Consider the following 13,236-nt stretch of genomic DNA (forward strand, 5'->3'; position numbering starts at 1 on the left):
TGTTCATTTGCGTGGGACGCCTTGTTTTTTCAGTTGAACGTCATCATTTGGTATCATGCTATTACTCATTAAAATGTTGTATACAAAAAGCTTTTCCATGATGATGTAATTTCCTTCTTGAGGAAATGTACTTATTACGTATCTGCTGTTTCTAAGTTTCTTATTTTTATTTCCATGACAAATAGGATTTTGTTCGCGGAAAAATACCCATGACATTCTTTTGGCGCCAAACAGGAACTGTCAATATATATTGAATTTGCATTGAAACGTAGGAAAATGAGATCTAGTTCCTATTAGTTTTTAAACGAACGCCAGACAACGGCGTGTTTAGGTCACTCTTAAAACTCTTACAAGTTTACTCCGTCGATAAAAACAATTTCGCCCATTCCATTAGATTGGAAAAGTGTCAAGGAAAATTTCTAGCGCAGAGTTTCTACTAATTTTCTTTGACATGTGTCACATTTGTCTCGGCATGATCTATATACACAAGGAAATATAATTTTTTCCTTGATAAATTTCTTCTTTTAGAAGTTATCTTGGCCATAGAGTAACATGTAATTCTTAAGACAATGGAAGGCTCCCAAGGAAAAGTGTTATATTTTTTCACAGCAAAATTCCCGCTGCTGATGACGCAACTCAGTGAAACACCAATTTAGCATGAGCGTTATTTTTGACGATGGACGGCTATTGATTATACGTCTTGCTTGTTATTCGTCTGGGAGCCTATTTGGGAAGAACAAAGAGGAGAGCGTATAAATCTCCACTGAAAATGACGCAAATGGATTCATCATTCATAAAAATGAGAGCTTCAGTTTGAATCAAAATAATTAGCCTGTAAACAACTCTTTCCTCGTGGAAGTGAGATCATGGCAACCTCAGACATCCGTCAACAAACCGACGTTAGTCGCTAAAATGGCTCTAATTACATTAGAAATAAAATCTCAAAAAAATACTGTTCCATCATTTTGTGGTATGATCCACAAACATTTAGATACGGCTGGACAGTCGCCTTTTGTAACCATGGACCGAATTTTTTCTGAGGTAATACTCCAACTCCTTTCGCGGAAGTAATTATTGCGATCACACGAAGATACGCTGAGTTATAAAATAATCATGAGATTATGGGAATTTATGCGTGACCCCACCCGTCAGGAAAGTTCAAAGAAGTTATCCATCTTCCTGTTTTTCAGTTTTATTCTTCAATTGCTGTTTTTAACGTGCTTTTCGTAAGGTGTCGATGAGGACTGCGTTAGTAAAGTTCTTATCAATTCCCAAAAGTTTTAAGTCGCAGTAATGATATTTACTTGCCAACTTTTCCTTCTTGTTTTGTTTTGTTTTGTTTTTTTCGTTATTTCTCTTTTTTATTTATGGGCATCAAGCCCTAATTGCAATAGCCGATCTTTTGATCTTTTGGACCTATAGGCGGGAAGGTTGCCAAACTCTCTTCTACCCTCTATTAATTTTTCTTTTGTAATTGCACTTGTTGTAATTAACATGTAAAAACGCGAGACTTTCAGTTTCTTGTGCAGGAAATCTTTCTAGAAATGGAATCTACGTGAGACTTTTTCCGTGCAACGTAAAGCTTTTTTCATTTCCATGTTTACAAGCTGAGCACACATATAGTTCTGTTGATGGGGTAGCCAGATATCTGACGCAAGTAAGTCTGCCAAACATTATTGATTTCCAAATGAAGACTTACATCGATCGCAGACTGACTGGTGCCTATATTACTTATCAAAACGATCTTAGTCACTGATTCCTAAAGACCGTTCTGACTTTTCTTTTCTTGCAAGACTAAGATTCTATAAATTTGCATGGTGGATAAATCGCTCTTAGCAAGTTTAACGCCAGCGCGCGTATTCTGCCAAAGTCATAATTTTCCAGTTTTAATTAAAATCCACTTTATTCTAGTATCTGAAATTTGAATGAAAATAGTTTTCTTTTCATTATTCTAAATAAATTCAGCTGACTTGTCAAATTCATTCGTAGCTGACATTTTACCAATATTATATATGTTTAGGTTACCATTAAATTTTCTAGCGCGCGTTTGAAAAAATTATCAGTACTATCTCCGTGCGATATTTCCCTACAAGATGTAGATATTTTATTCATCAAACACCACCGAGGAAAAAACAACAAATATAATTAAGCATTTGAAGCTTTCATGCACATCTGTTCGATTTTGTCAAATTCAAATTCGCACCACTTGCGTCACTGACGCGCAGCTTAGAAGTGCGTATGAATTGTCAAAGAGTCGTACATTATATAAACGCCGCCATTTCTGCTTTCTGTTTTATACACTTATCACCAATACTGAAAGTCCTCGATCGATTCGCGAAAAATTCGCTCGACAGAAGCACGCTCATTGCGTTAAAACAATTCTTCGGATCACAATCAACTCGGTAAGCTACAAAATAACTTCTTTTTGTTCAATATTTGCAACTTCGAAAAATTATTTATTTATTTATAAACACTGTGCGATTTTAAAGGTATTGGCGTGGCTAGCCACACGTGTATAATCTAGTTCGTTTCTAGCGTAAGGTCTTTTGATTTTCTCGCGGTTTATGAAGAAAACATGAAACCCTAATAAAAACTCTTTTCACTGTGGTGTTACTAACTTAGTCGGTTAATTACAGAGTACGGCGCTACGTTTGAGGCAAAAAATGACTGTATATTTCCAATTGATTAGTCTGTAACACGGAAAAGAAAACTCCAGGGCTGCTACCAGAGGCAGCCTCATTTGGACCAGAAACAACAAACTCACTGAAAAATCTTGTCACAGATATTTGCTTACTCGAAACTGTTGTCCTCAAAGGTTCTCAGATGCACGACGACTCCAAAATGGGCAATTTATTGCAAAAAAATATCAGTTAGATATTTCTCAAATTTGTAATCAGATTGTTTTTGGCTCTTTCCCTTCATGGCTCTTGTTTAGGCATAACTCACCGTGGTAATTCTCTCGGTTCTGTCTTTCTTTTTTTTTTTTTAATTCTCGATCTATTCGGATTCAATAAATCACAATAGAACCGCGACAACACGAAAGACAATTTAACCATCCGCGGAAGAAAAGCTGAAGATGACAACCTATCAGTCAAAGACGTTAATTTTGATGCCTCACTTTGCCAGCGCCTTACACATTTATCAGAAGATCTTTTTGTTCTTCAATAAAATATAGCTGTGCGACTGCTATAGCTTATTATAAGAACAATGCTTCCAGAAATTATTATTCTTCATTTATACATATTTAATGAGTATTTTTGTGTAACGAGGTCGCTGGAATATAAAAAAGCAGTCTTCAGTGAGTCTTGCAGACTGGAGAGAGTTAAAACTTTTATATATATATGAAACGAGACAGATGTGTTTTGGGGATGAGATATTTCAGCGAACAAATCACTTTTCTGACAAATGCAGAAATTTCCACGTTTTGGAATATAAAGGGGGGGGAAAATGCGCGTGGGTGATTGTTGCCTGCGAGTGAGACGTATGCCGTTAGCGCGAGTCTTTCGTTGCACAGATATGGGACCACCAGGACTGTACTTCCTTTAATAGGAAATAAAATACTGGAAGCGAAAAGAAAAAGTAGCTATTGTAATAAAAATAAAGGGATTTTAATGCTCATTTATTTAACAGCCGATATTGCATCGAGATAAGTTTAATTGGACATTTTAAAGACCTGAGCTCTGAAGTTACTCAAAGACGGTCCGAAAATTATATTTGCGTCTTCAATCCACGAGATTTATTCGTAAAGAGCAGGGATTTTGACGGGTGGGGAAAATCATAGCGGAAAATCGACAAAAAAACAATGGAAGTACAGACACTAAAATGTCTAGTAATCGGGAAAAAAATGAATTATGAGGAAATGATCTTCAAAATTCCGACCGATCAAAATAGAAACTCTAGAAAGTTCACACAAACATCAAGTTGTTTGCCGGCTAAAAGTTCAGTTGTTTTCCTTGTTTTTGAACTTTAATTACGGACTCCAAAAATATTTCAGCTCGCCATCCCACTGGTCTGATCGCCACTGAGTTTTACCTGCGTCAGGATTTCCTTTTATCGCCGGTCTCAAGTTGAAGTTGAAGGTTTTTTGTTGTTGTTGTAGTTGTTGTCAACCTTCTGACTTCTTTTTAAATTCAGTGAAGTATGTGAGAAATCTGCTGAAAATGATTATAGGAAGAGATTTCGTGCGCTGCAAACGCGCATACGTGTGGCGCCTTCATAAAAGGGCCAAACATGTCTTCATAACCTGTAGAACTCATTGATGGAACTTTTTATTTATGGTTAATTACGTCGTTCAATGACTCACTAATTTAGCGGTTTCTCATGATCACAACAACCTTGCACGTGAGTTGATAAAACCAGTTACCTTGCTATACTCTCCCACCAACGCAGCACCTAAGTGTCTATAGAAACTTACCACCTTTAGCACGGAAAAGTTTGTTTTTTCGGAAACAAGCGCTCGGAATCCAATATTTTGACAGTTTCATTGTTGAAGCTTCAGTTCGATAAAGCAAGTTGCCCATGATTTTTTTACTTAGCGATCTATGTCATTTATAATACTTCTTATTTAATATGTATCTTTTGATTTATTTTACTTTGGAAAATTTTTTGATACCTTCTCTACGATAAAAGATCGAAAAAATAAAACACCGACCCAAATATAGTTTGTAACGAGCCAGACTACTCAAAAACTGAAAAAGTTTCCTGACGCGACATAATTGAACACACATGAAATATGAAACGTCGTGTCATGAAAGAGAAGATAACAGACATTTAGTGTCATAGCTTTATGATCGGTCGTTTGATTTGACAGAGAAAATGTTGATAGCTTTTTGTTCAAGGCAGAAGGGAGATGTTTTCTGAGTTCGTTTGAAATTTTTCTTTCGCTTTCGGCCCTGCATGAGTAATGCTACCGGTTATAAATCATTTTGGCGACAGTTCTACCTGCAAATGGTTTATCTTTAGAGTATTTTCAAGTATTATGACGTCAAAAGAACTGATCAGTTTTCCATATTCACTTTATTATTATTCATAAATGAAGTAGCGGCGAAAACGTGTAACCCTAAGCATATTTTAATAGCTAACCGCAATACGTTCGTTTCGACACGAGACAATAACGACAGGTTTTGCAGCTAAAAGATCCTAAACTAGTTTCTAAAGATCAATATCCGCTGACTGGTGGACAAACGCACTAGGTATGATTCTTCAACAATGGTTTCATTAACATCTCAACGAGCCGAAGAACAATATAAATAGACAAAATAGCTCGTAAGTAAGGTAGTTGTCCCTGTCATTTTGCGTCAAGGGGCTCTCTAATGGATGCTCAAAATTTTAAAAATATTAGGAAGGTACTTCATATAAAAACTGGGGAAACAGGTTTGCCTTTCAGGGTTGAATTTTATGCTGAGCATATACAAGCTTCACAGGTGAACCTATGCATGCATGGTAGAAAATTTATCTTTTAATGACATTTCGTCAACGTGAAAGATGAGGAGATATAAATAGCTTTTAAGTGATTTTATATAGATAACAAGAAAATATTCAACATATTATTAGTTGCCAAATTTCAATACTCGGAGTTTAAATGGTTAACCAAGTATTTTCAGCCGTAAGCTTCCTCGACACAAAGCCTTGAGATGATGAGCAAAGGACACTTAGTTGAAAGTAAACTTTGTTTGAGGGCCAGGAACCTCTGTCATGACGCAACGATGCGAAAAACCCATTCACCAAATGAGTTTTGAGAAATAGAAAACGCGCTGGAATAGAAATCCATAACCTTTACTTTATTCGACTATCTTCAACGTGGGTCATATTTTGAAAATCGTTCATTTATGTCATCGTTTACAATTACCTTCGAGGTTACTCTGTACGCAGCGAAACGAGATAGAAAAGAAATGCTTCGGTTTCAAGCAAGGGCGGGATGGCGTGTTAAACAGGTTTCTTACACTAAAAACATCTAAATGTAAATAATGTGGTTTGGATACTTGTACACTTCGGTCATTGTTTTCCTAGCGGTATGGTATAGAGGAAAACTGAGAATAATTATTGTGATGTTTCTGTGAAAAAACCCTTCATAAGTTCTATGTTAAACCACTTAATTTAATGAACTCACTTATTGTTAGTGGTCCTTCTTTGAAACAAAGACCTCTAGACGCTAAATCCAAGCGCTAATCCACCAGTTTCCGCGGCCGGCTTATAAAAGGTGTTTCACGGTTAAAAAAGATAAAAAAAGGTTTTAAGGAAGATATGCAGATTAGAATACTTACTCCGAAATCAACGAGTTTTCTGCGTTTGCATCAAGCATTGTTAGCAATCGAGAGCGGCGTGAGTATACATATGAAATTGTCTTACAACATGGTTTACCAGAAAGCTTATCCATATTTGACGACTCTTTCATTTACGAAGAGTTTGCCTTTGGTTTTGTGATAAAAGGAAGTTCTTTGTGCGTGGGTGACTTATTTATTAAAGCAATTACAATTCTTTCGAAATTGTTATTTAACCTGTAATAATTTGCGGGCGTCAGTTTCTATGTATCATTTCATAGTAATACGGAAATTATCAAAAATTTTTTGACGAAACTTAATATGATCGCCTGAATCGGTGATTAAGATCAGACTGGTACCAGGATATGACGTAAATCTCGTGACAGAAACTAAAAGATTACATTGTTGTGCTAATTTCGTTTCTACGCGTAATTCTGTTTTGTTTCTCACAATGACCTGATGCTCAATTTTATTTCATCGCGTGAAGAAACAGTAGACAATAGGTTTTCTTTAAAATGTTTCATTTGGGAATCAACTGAGCTTAAAACAAACCGTTTTGTAAGGTGAGGATCTTGTTTTTCTTCAAGTATTTCGATTTAATTACCTTTTTTTTTCGAAATTGTCGCCGACGTTTAATGGAGATCTCAATTCATTCAAGAAAAAGCCTCTTTTCTGGGCTTCTCACAGGCTGAAAAATTTGGTTCTATTGATGTGATATCGATTTTGTTTTGTAGACAATGTATTACCAGGACAGTAATTTCATAGAGGCTTTTGTGCTTTCGTGTTCTGAAAGGTTAATACAGGTTTAAGGTGTTCTCATTTAGTTGAGGCAGATGCAAATGTAAAAGACTTGACATTTTAAATCTCTAACACCTGTTTTCTATTGTCTAAGTAAAATATATATATAAACGACTCTGTTGTATCCTTAGATTTTAGTATGAAGTATAATTTTATTCTTGGAAAAAATTGAGGCGTGGGCCGGGACTAAACACTGAAATTTATCGTAGATATCTACCACTAACATGATACATGGTTTGGATGACTGGTCTTCTTTTAAAATTATCATATTATGAATGCATTTTAAGGATCAGGTAATGTCTTAGTACAAAAGTAGAAGGATGTTTTTGGTTTTAATCTTAAAAGCTTCATACGCGATCAGTTACCGAAATAAGTGTGAAACTGGCAACAAACTTTTGTTCTTACACATCTTTCTTTGACAAATGCTTTTCGACATCCCAGCGGCGAAGTTCGTGAATGTGGAATTAAATTTCTTCATTTGCCTCTAAACCATTGTGCTCGTTTCCATATTTATTGTAACAGCTTGAAGGAAAAACAACACAAATTTCATTTTTTCAATTTTCTCTAGGAAATGACGGTATAGGAAAGATGCTGCAAAACGAGAAAGAGTCGTGTTCAACTCCAGTACACCTCGACATGGGAGGCGAATATTGCACCTTAAGAGAAATTTCTGACGCGGCAGCTGCGGCTGGAGCAACAAAGAAGCTAACCAGTCAAAAACCTGAACAAAATGCACAAGCTAACCACGCAAGTCGAGACGATAAGGATATCAACCTGAGCCCGAGGCACAAAGTGTTACGCTCAAAGTCAACTCCCGCGCGAGAAACACCCGTGAACATCGCACTTGACACAGAAGGTGTGTCAGCTAAACACGTGAATGGTGTTCAGCCGAGTGCGAGTGGCCATTATGTGATAGCCCCAGCGAGACGAAGCACAGGTCATGTCAAACCGGGAGGCAGGCGAAGTCTCGGGTCTCTTTCTACTCGGGAGCCGCCTGCTCCACTCTGCTACTTCGCATATCTAGGCAAGCTCACCCCAGCGCCGAAAGATACTCAGCGGGGACGGCTTCACTCGGCGCATGACATCTTAGCTGATCGGCCAGTGATAATAACGAGCACGTCGATTATATCTCCTTACGCCACCAATGTTATTTGCCAGGAATTTGAAGCGATCGAGGAGGACGAAAGACGTGGAGATTGCCACGACCTCTTGGACTGTTGCACGTGCATGTGCTGTGTGAAAGGACTCTTTTACCACTGCACCAAAGATAACAAAGATGAAGGTCAAATTTCCGAGGATCCCTGTTCATGCCAGGGGCCTGTGAGCGAGTGCATGGGCCGCTGGGGGATCATGGGAGTCATGTCCATATTCATGCCTTGCCTGTGTTGTTACCTCCCTTTTGAGGCATATTTTAAGTGCCACGACTGTGTGAAAAGTATGAACAGCGGAGATGAACGTGAGAGAAGGAGGGATCCTATAGGATGCTCGTCTTCGGAAATGGAACCTGCATCAATACTGATGAATTCCAGAAATGGAACTGTGATATAGAAATTATTAATAATTTCGTCGCAGCCCTGTAGATTCACGTTTATCTCAGGGATAAAGTTTCCATCCTATTTTACTCGCCGAATGTTAATATTTGGTATATCATGTCAATCCAAACATTTTGATCAGTAACAAGGTTGAAATTTGCTGGTCAAATTTAAGGTAGCTTTAAAATATTAAGCGCCGTGTTTAAAGTAGATCCCCCCTATCGGTTGTTTCCCCGTCAGCAGGAAGAGCGAAAACCTTGTAGTCAGTTAAATAAGGTATCGATTAGCAAGTATCTAGTAAGACGGTTACAAAACGGGACAATTCTTAGTTCCTTTTTATGTGTAGGGGTCTCGTAATGACTGCCATATATACCATTCAAAGATAAGAGTTTGTCGTTCAATCAATCGATGTCCTCCTTGTTAACATCTTTATTCTTATCGGCTGACTTCTTGACAGTGTATTGATGCTTTAATGAGAGATGACTTATTGATCACTCCCGGGAGTGAAAGGGTTTTTCTTTAGCTAGAAAGTAACCCAAAAACGCATTACAGTGTGGAATCATACCAGTTACTGATAACTGGAAATATAGACACGTTCTAAACTAACCGCAAACCAGCAGACTGGGGCGGGATACCTTATATAGTATTAGAAATTGCATACTGCTGTAACATCGAGTGGTAACGACTCCCAAATAACGCAAATCAAAGTAAAAAATAGATTCTGCATACCGTGCCTCTGGTCAGTAATAATAGATCACAAAAGAAAGTAATGGCACACGTGGCGCAGCCAAGTGGGGCACTGTGATCTTTAACTGTACAGACCAACGGTAACATGGAATCTCTTTGCTATGTATGATGAAAAAAACAACCAAAATGTTGTTTATGGTAACGTCATTTATGCGTCTGTCTAATAGGTCATAGGAACCAACTAAAATGTGTGCACAATTGATCTTATCATTTAACTTAAGAAAAAAAATACCAAATCATTGACATATGATAGATTGCTTGATATAGATATAGTTCTGCTAGGTTTCACTCGGAAATCAGCTTCGTTCGATATGAAACACAATTTATAAATGGATGTCTGTAAATACTGTAGAAAATAGCAAACTGAATTTGTAACGATAACAAAACAGAGTGAGAAGTATATGGAGGCTCCTTGAACTTTTAATCCATTCCTGAGCTTATATCGGCGTGAAATATTTACGAAAACATTTCACACAGTTTCTTAGCTTCATTGCTTATCTTTTAGAAATATTACATGATTCATTACTAGTTGAAATATCAAAGTAAGGGATAATTAAACTTCTATCCTGACCGAGGAGTTACATTTCTTAATATATACAATATCAGTCTAGTAGAATGAAACACCTCGTATGAAAAATAAGGGAAAAAATGAAATGGTTTTAAGTAGTAAGCACAGTTCTTATCAGAGCTGCATGGTTACCTATACTAGGCTCTGCAAAATAACTCCCTATCATGTAGCATTTTGGCGTTTTTAACAATATCTCCCGCAGGACATACACAAACGGGTCATCTTGATGCTTTAATGCGGTTTGGGTTTTTTTGGGCCATCGCACTGCAGGTATTCTCACACAAGATTAAATTTACCGGCCTCTTAGTAAGTTTCTCAAAAACATATCATACCTGTAACCTTTGCTACCATATTTGGGTAGAAACGTATCCGTTTTGATTCGTTGGCTGTTAAACCTCAGCTTGTCTCAAATGTTATAAGTAAATTTTAACGTTTTCAGTTTCAGTATATGCCTCTTGTTTGAAAAACGCTCCCTCACATAAAGAAAAAAAAATTGAAAACAAATAATATAACAAACAGAAAAGAAAACAACCAAACCAAAATTCAAATTGACTATGGTTATTTTCGAAGGCTTGAGACATGACGTATTGAATGATCAAACAAATTACGTCAATGCAAAAATGCACGGAGGAAACAACGTTATAATCCACAAAAATTTTACCTTAGTTATGTTCAACTCGTGAATCGAGAACGGGAAACTTATTCTCATAAAGCTCCGTGATTTTACGTGAAATAGAAAAAACTTCGGAACAGCTCCAGTTGTTTATTCGCTGACTAATCACTGAGCTTCTACTACGTCATCGGTAAGATATTTTTCTGTCTTTTTTTCAGAGCTCTGTTTTTTAGAATATATATATATATGTATGTATACATATATATGCTCGGTCCGCGCAAACGTTTTGTAATCATCTCTCCACATTCGTATGTAGTAATTGTTCATTTTTATTCCCTTTCTGTTGCTCTTTCGAGTCTTAAAGAATTTTTTACGGTTAATTTTCTCAGCGACTAACTGTTAAAATTTGTCAATTTATTTTATTTATTCATTTATCTCGAATTAACAGGGTAGCTAAGTAGTTAATATCTTCGAGAACATTGAAATAAATTGGAAAATGGACTTTGTAAATATACATAAACATAGAGTTTAAAAACTCTAACTGGCAGGAACCGGACCAGTCTGTTGTAATCAAAAAGCAGACAAGGGGCTGAAAGCAGGGCGGAGGATTTTAAGCTCCATGTATGTAGCCTAAAAATCATATCTTTGCGAATCGTTTTGAAGCGTAATTTTAGTTTAGAAATGGTTAACGAGCAGCTTGTAACCATCGAGTTTAAAGGTTGACATTTCGAGCGTTAGCCCTTCGTCAGAGCCAAGGGCTCTGACGTCAGCTTTTAAACTCTTTACGGTGGCCAATTTACATTATCAACTCAGTTGACAAAACCAAACAGTCCAGAGAATAACCTAGCTTAGTTAGAATACTCACGCCTCAAAATCTCCTTATCAGCAGCGATCCATAGAAAAAGATATGGCCATACGAAGATCACTATCAATATCGGAACTAGCAGATTCGCCTTCAGATTCAACACGCCATGATACCGCAATAAGTGTCCTTGTTAGTAATTCTGACAGCGATGACTCTAAGTTAAAAAAAGAGCAGCCAAAGGAAGGAAAGAAAAAAGATTCTCTTCGAAGATGCAAATCCTTTCCGTTTAGCGGACAAAGAAAACATAGCCAAGAAACTCAGCCAGGTGAGTGGAAGAGTGCTTGGGATAAAGAGAGAGGATATGTTACAGACCTTATAGCAGAAAACCAACCCGTCAAGAATCAACCTCAACTCTCCTATTTTGCCTATCTTGGTGCCAGATCCCCACATTTTGTGCGTTACCAAGCCGTTTCGAGCGATGCAGATGTCATTATTAACCTTGGGAGAGATATCATCTCTCAAAATAGGGCCACTGATCGTACAAATTCTACGGAAAGAAAGGAATTCCAGGGTGAATCTGTTTATGCTAGCGAGCCGTTAAAACTGGATAGAACACAACTGATAGAGTGCTGTACTTGTATGTGCTGTGTCAAAGCTGTGTTTTATCATTGCACCAAGGACGACGAAGATTCAGGGAGAAACTGGGCCGACGAGCCTTACTCGTGTGAGGAACCTGGGACCGATTGTGCGGCTAGATGGTGCATCATGGGAATCTTTTCTCTATTCATTCCTTGTTTGGTCTGTTACCCTGTCATGAATATCTGCTCTGACATTTCTTTTAAATCACTGGGTAAGCAGGACAGTAAGGGAAGGAAAGATTGTCGCTCTTGTCTATCGATAGTGAATTAGGTGGGAGTTTAGCCCCCGAGGGAGTTAGGGTTAGGGGGTGGGGGGTGGGGGGGATCACACTAGATTCTTACTGAAGTTTGGAGACCTGGCGGGTTGTTTTACTGTTACAAAATTTTATTTCTTGACAAAGGTGGGAAAGGGGGCTGGTGGAGATAAGACATCTGGGCTACGCAGTACAGTACAGTGGCCTCCACATCGTACCCAATTAAAGCTTTATGCAAACGACAAAGCCTGATTTGACTCAGGCCATATTCGTGAGTTTGCTGCGATTTAAACAACAAATTTGGGCGTTATTCACCTATAAAGGTATCGTAGACACTTCTTGACAAGATACACACATTCGCCGTGACCAAGGACTTTGTTGGCAAGGCTCGAAGCTTAATGATTCGATCTAAAATTTTAGGATTATCATAATTTTTAACATCATATTGATATGTTAGTTAAATAACTTTTCACTTAATATTTATATCTTAGCTATCACTTGCATTTTGTTTAATAGTGGCTGCAACATAATTTTTATAATTAATTCATTTTGATCTTAATTTTATATTCAAATTACTCGTAAAATATTCGTAAACTCGCCTCATGAATAAGCATATTTTCACGTTAAATAAAGCTATGCTGTTTGTTCTATTTATCATATGAACTACGGTGTTATACAAGGATTTCCAGCCCTGAGAAAAGCTGTAACAACACACGTGAAAGAATACGATATTTTTCACGTGTGTTGGATATCGCCAATCAGCTGCTGACACGTCACTCGCCTTTCGCGCCACTCCTTCAGGTTGATGAATAAACGGCGAAGTCTTCACCATTCTCAATCCAAGATCGTTTGTCGGATTTTTTTCGGGTTATGGCAGCTAAAGCACTGAAAAATCCGTATCGATTATAGACAGTGACGTTCAAACTTTCCTAGAGGAGGAAGAAAACCAAAATACGGAAAGAAAAACCAAAGGTTATGTATTGAGTGGCTTTGGTAATGACATTTCTCGCGGCTGAGAACA

General features: G+C 37.5%; 2 protein-coding genes across 6 annotated transcripts; both read left to right on the top strand.

Moving 5' to 3' along the window:
- Nucleotides 1-2,228: 2,228 nt before the first annotated feature.
- LOC131794817 (sprouty-related, EVH1 domain-containing protein 2) lies at nucleotides 2,229-9,737 on the top strand. Of its 5 annotated transcripts, none has more exons than XM_059112378.2 (2): nucleotides 2,229-2,402; nucleotides 7,627-9,737. In XM_059112378.2, the coding sequence occupies exon 2, from the start codon at nucleotides 7,647-7,649 to the stop codon at nucleotides 8,604-8,606; it is 960 nt and encodes a 319-aa protein (XP_058968361.2). In that variant the 5' UTR covers nucleotides 2,229-2,402; nucleotides 7,627-7,646; the 3' UTR covers nucleotides 8,607-9,737. The 5 variants fall into 5 exon arrangements, with proteins under 5 accessions (XP_058968361.2, XP_058968363.2, XP_058968364.2 ...); XM_059112380.2 differs by lacking the exon at nucleotides 2,229-2,402 and adding an exon at nucleotides 5,053-5,192; XM_059112381.2 differs by lacking the exon at nucleotides 2,229-2,402 and adding an exon at nucleotides 5,283-5,423.
- Nucleotides 9,738-11,425: 1,688 nt separating this feature from the next.
- On the top strand, nucleotides 11,426-12,232 carry LOC131794892 (uncharacterized). Its single transcript, XM_059112462.2, has one exon. The coding sequence runs from the start codon at nucleotides 11,426-11,428 to the stop codon at nucleotides 12,230-12,232; it is 807 nt and encodes a 268-aa protein (XP_058968445.2).
- Nucleotides 12,233-13,236: the final 1,004 nt, after the last annotated feature.

The sequence above is a fragment of the Pocillopora verrucosa genome, chromosome 14 (assembly GCF_036669915.1).
Source record: "Pocillopora verrucosa isolate sample1 chromosome 14, ASM3666991v2, whole genome shotgun sequence".
In the NCBI taxonomy this organism is placed as follows: Eukaryota; Metazoa; Cnidaria; class Anthozoa; order Scleractinia; family Pocilloporidae; genus Pocillopora; species Pocillopora verrucosa.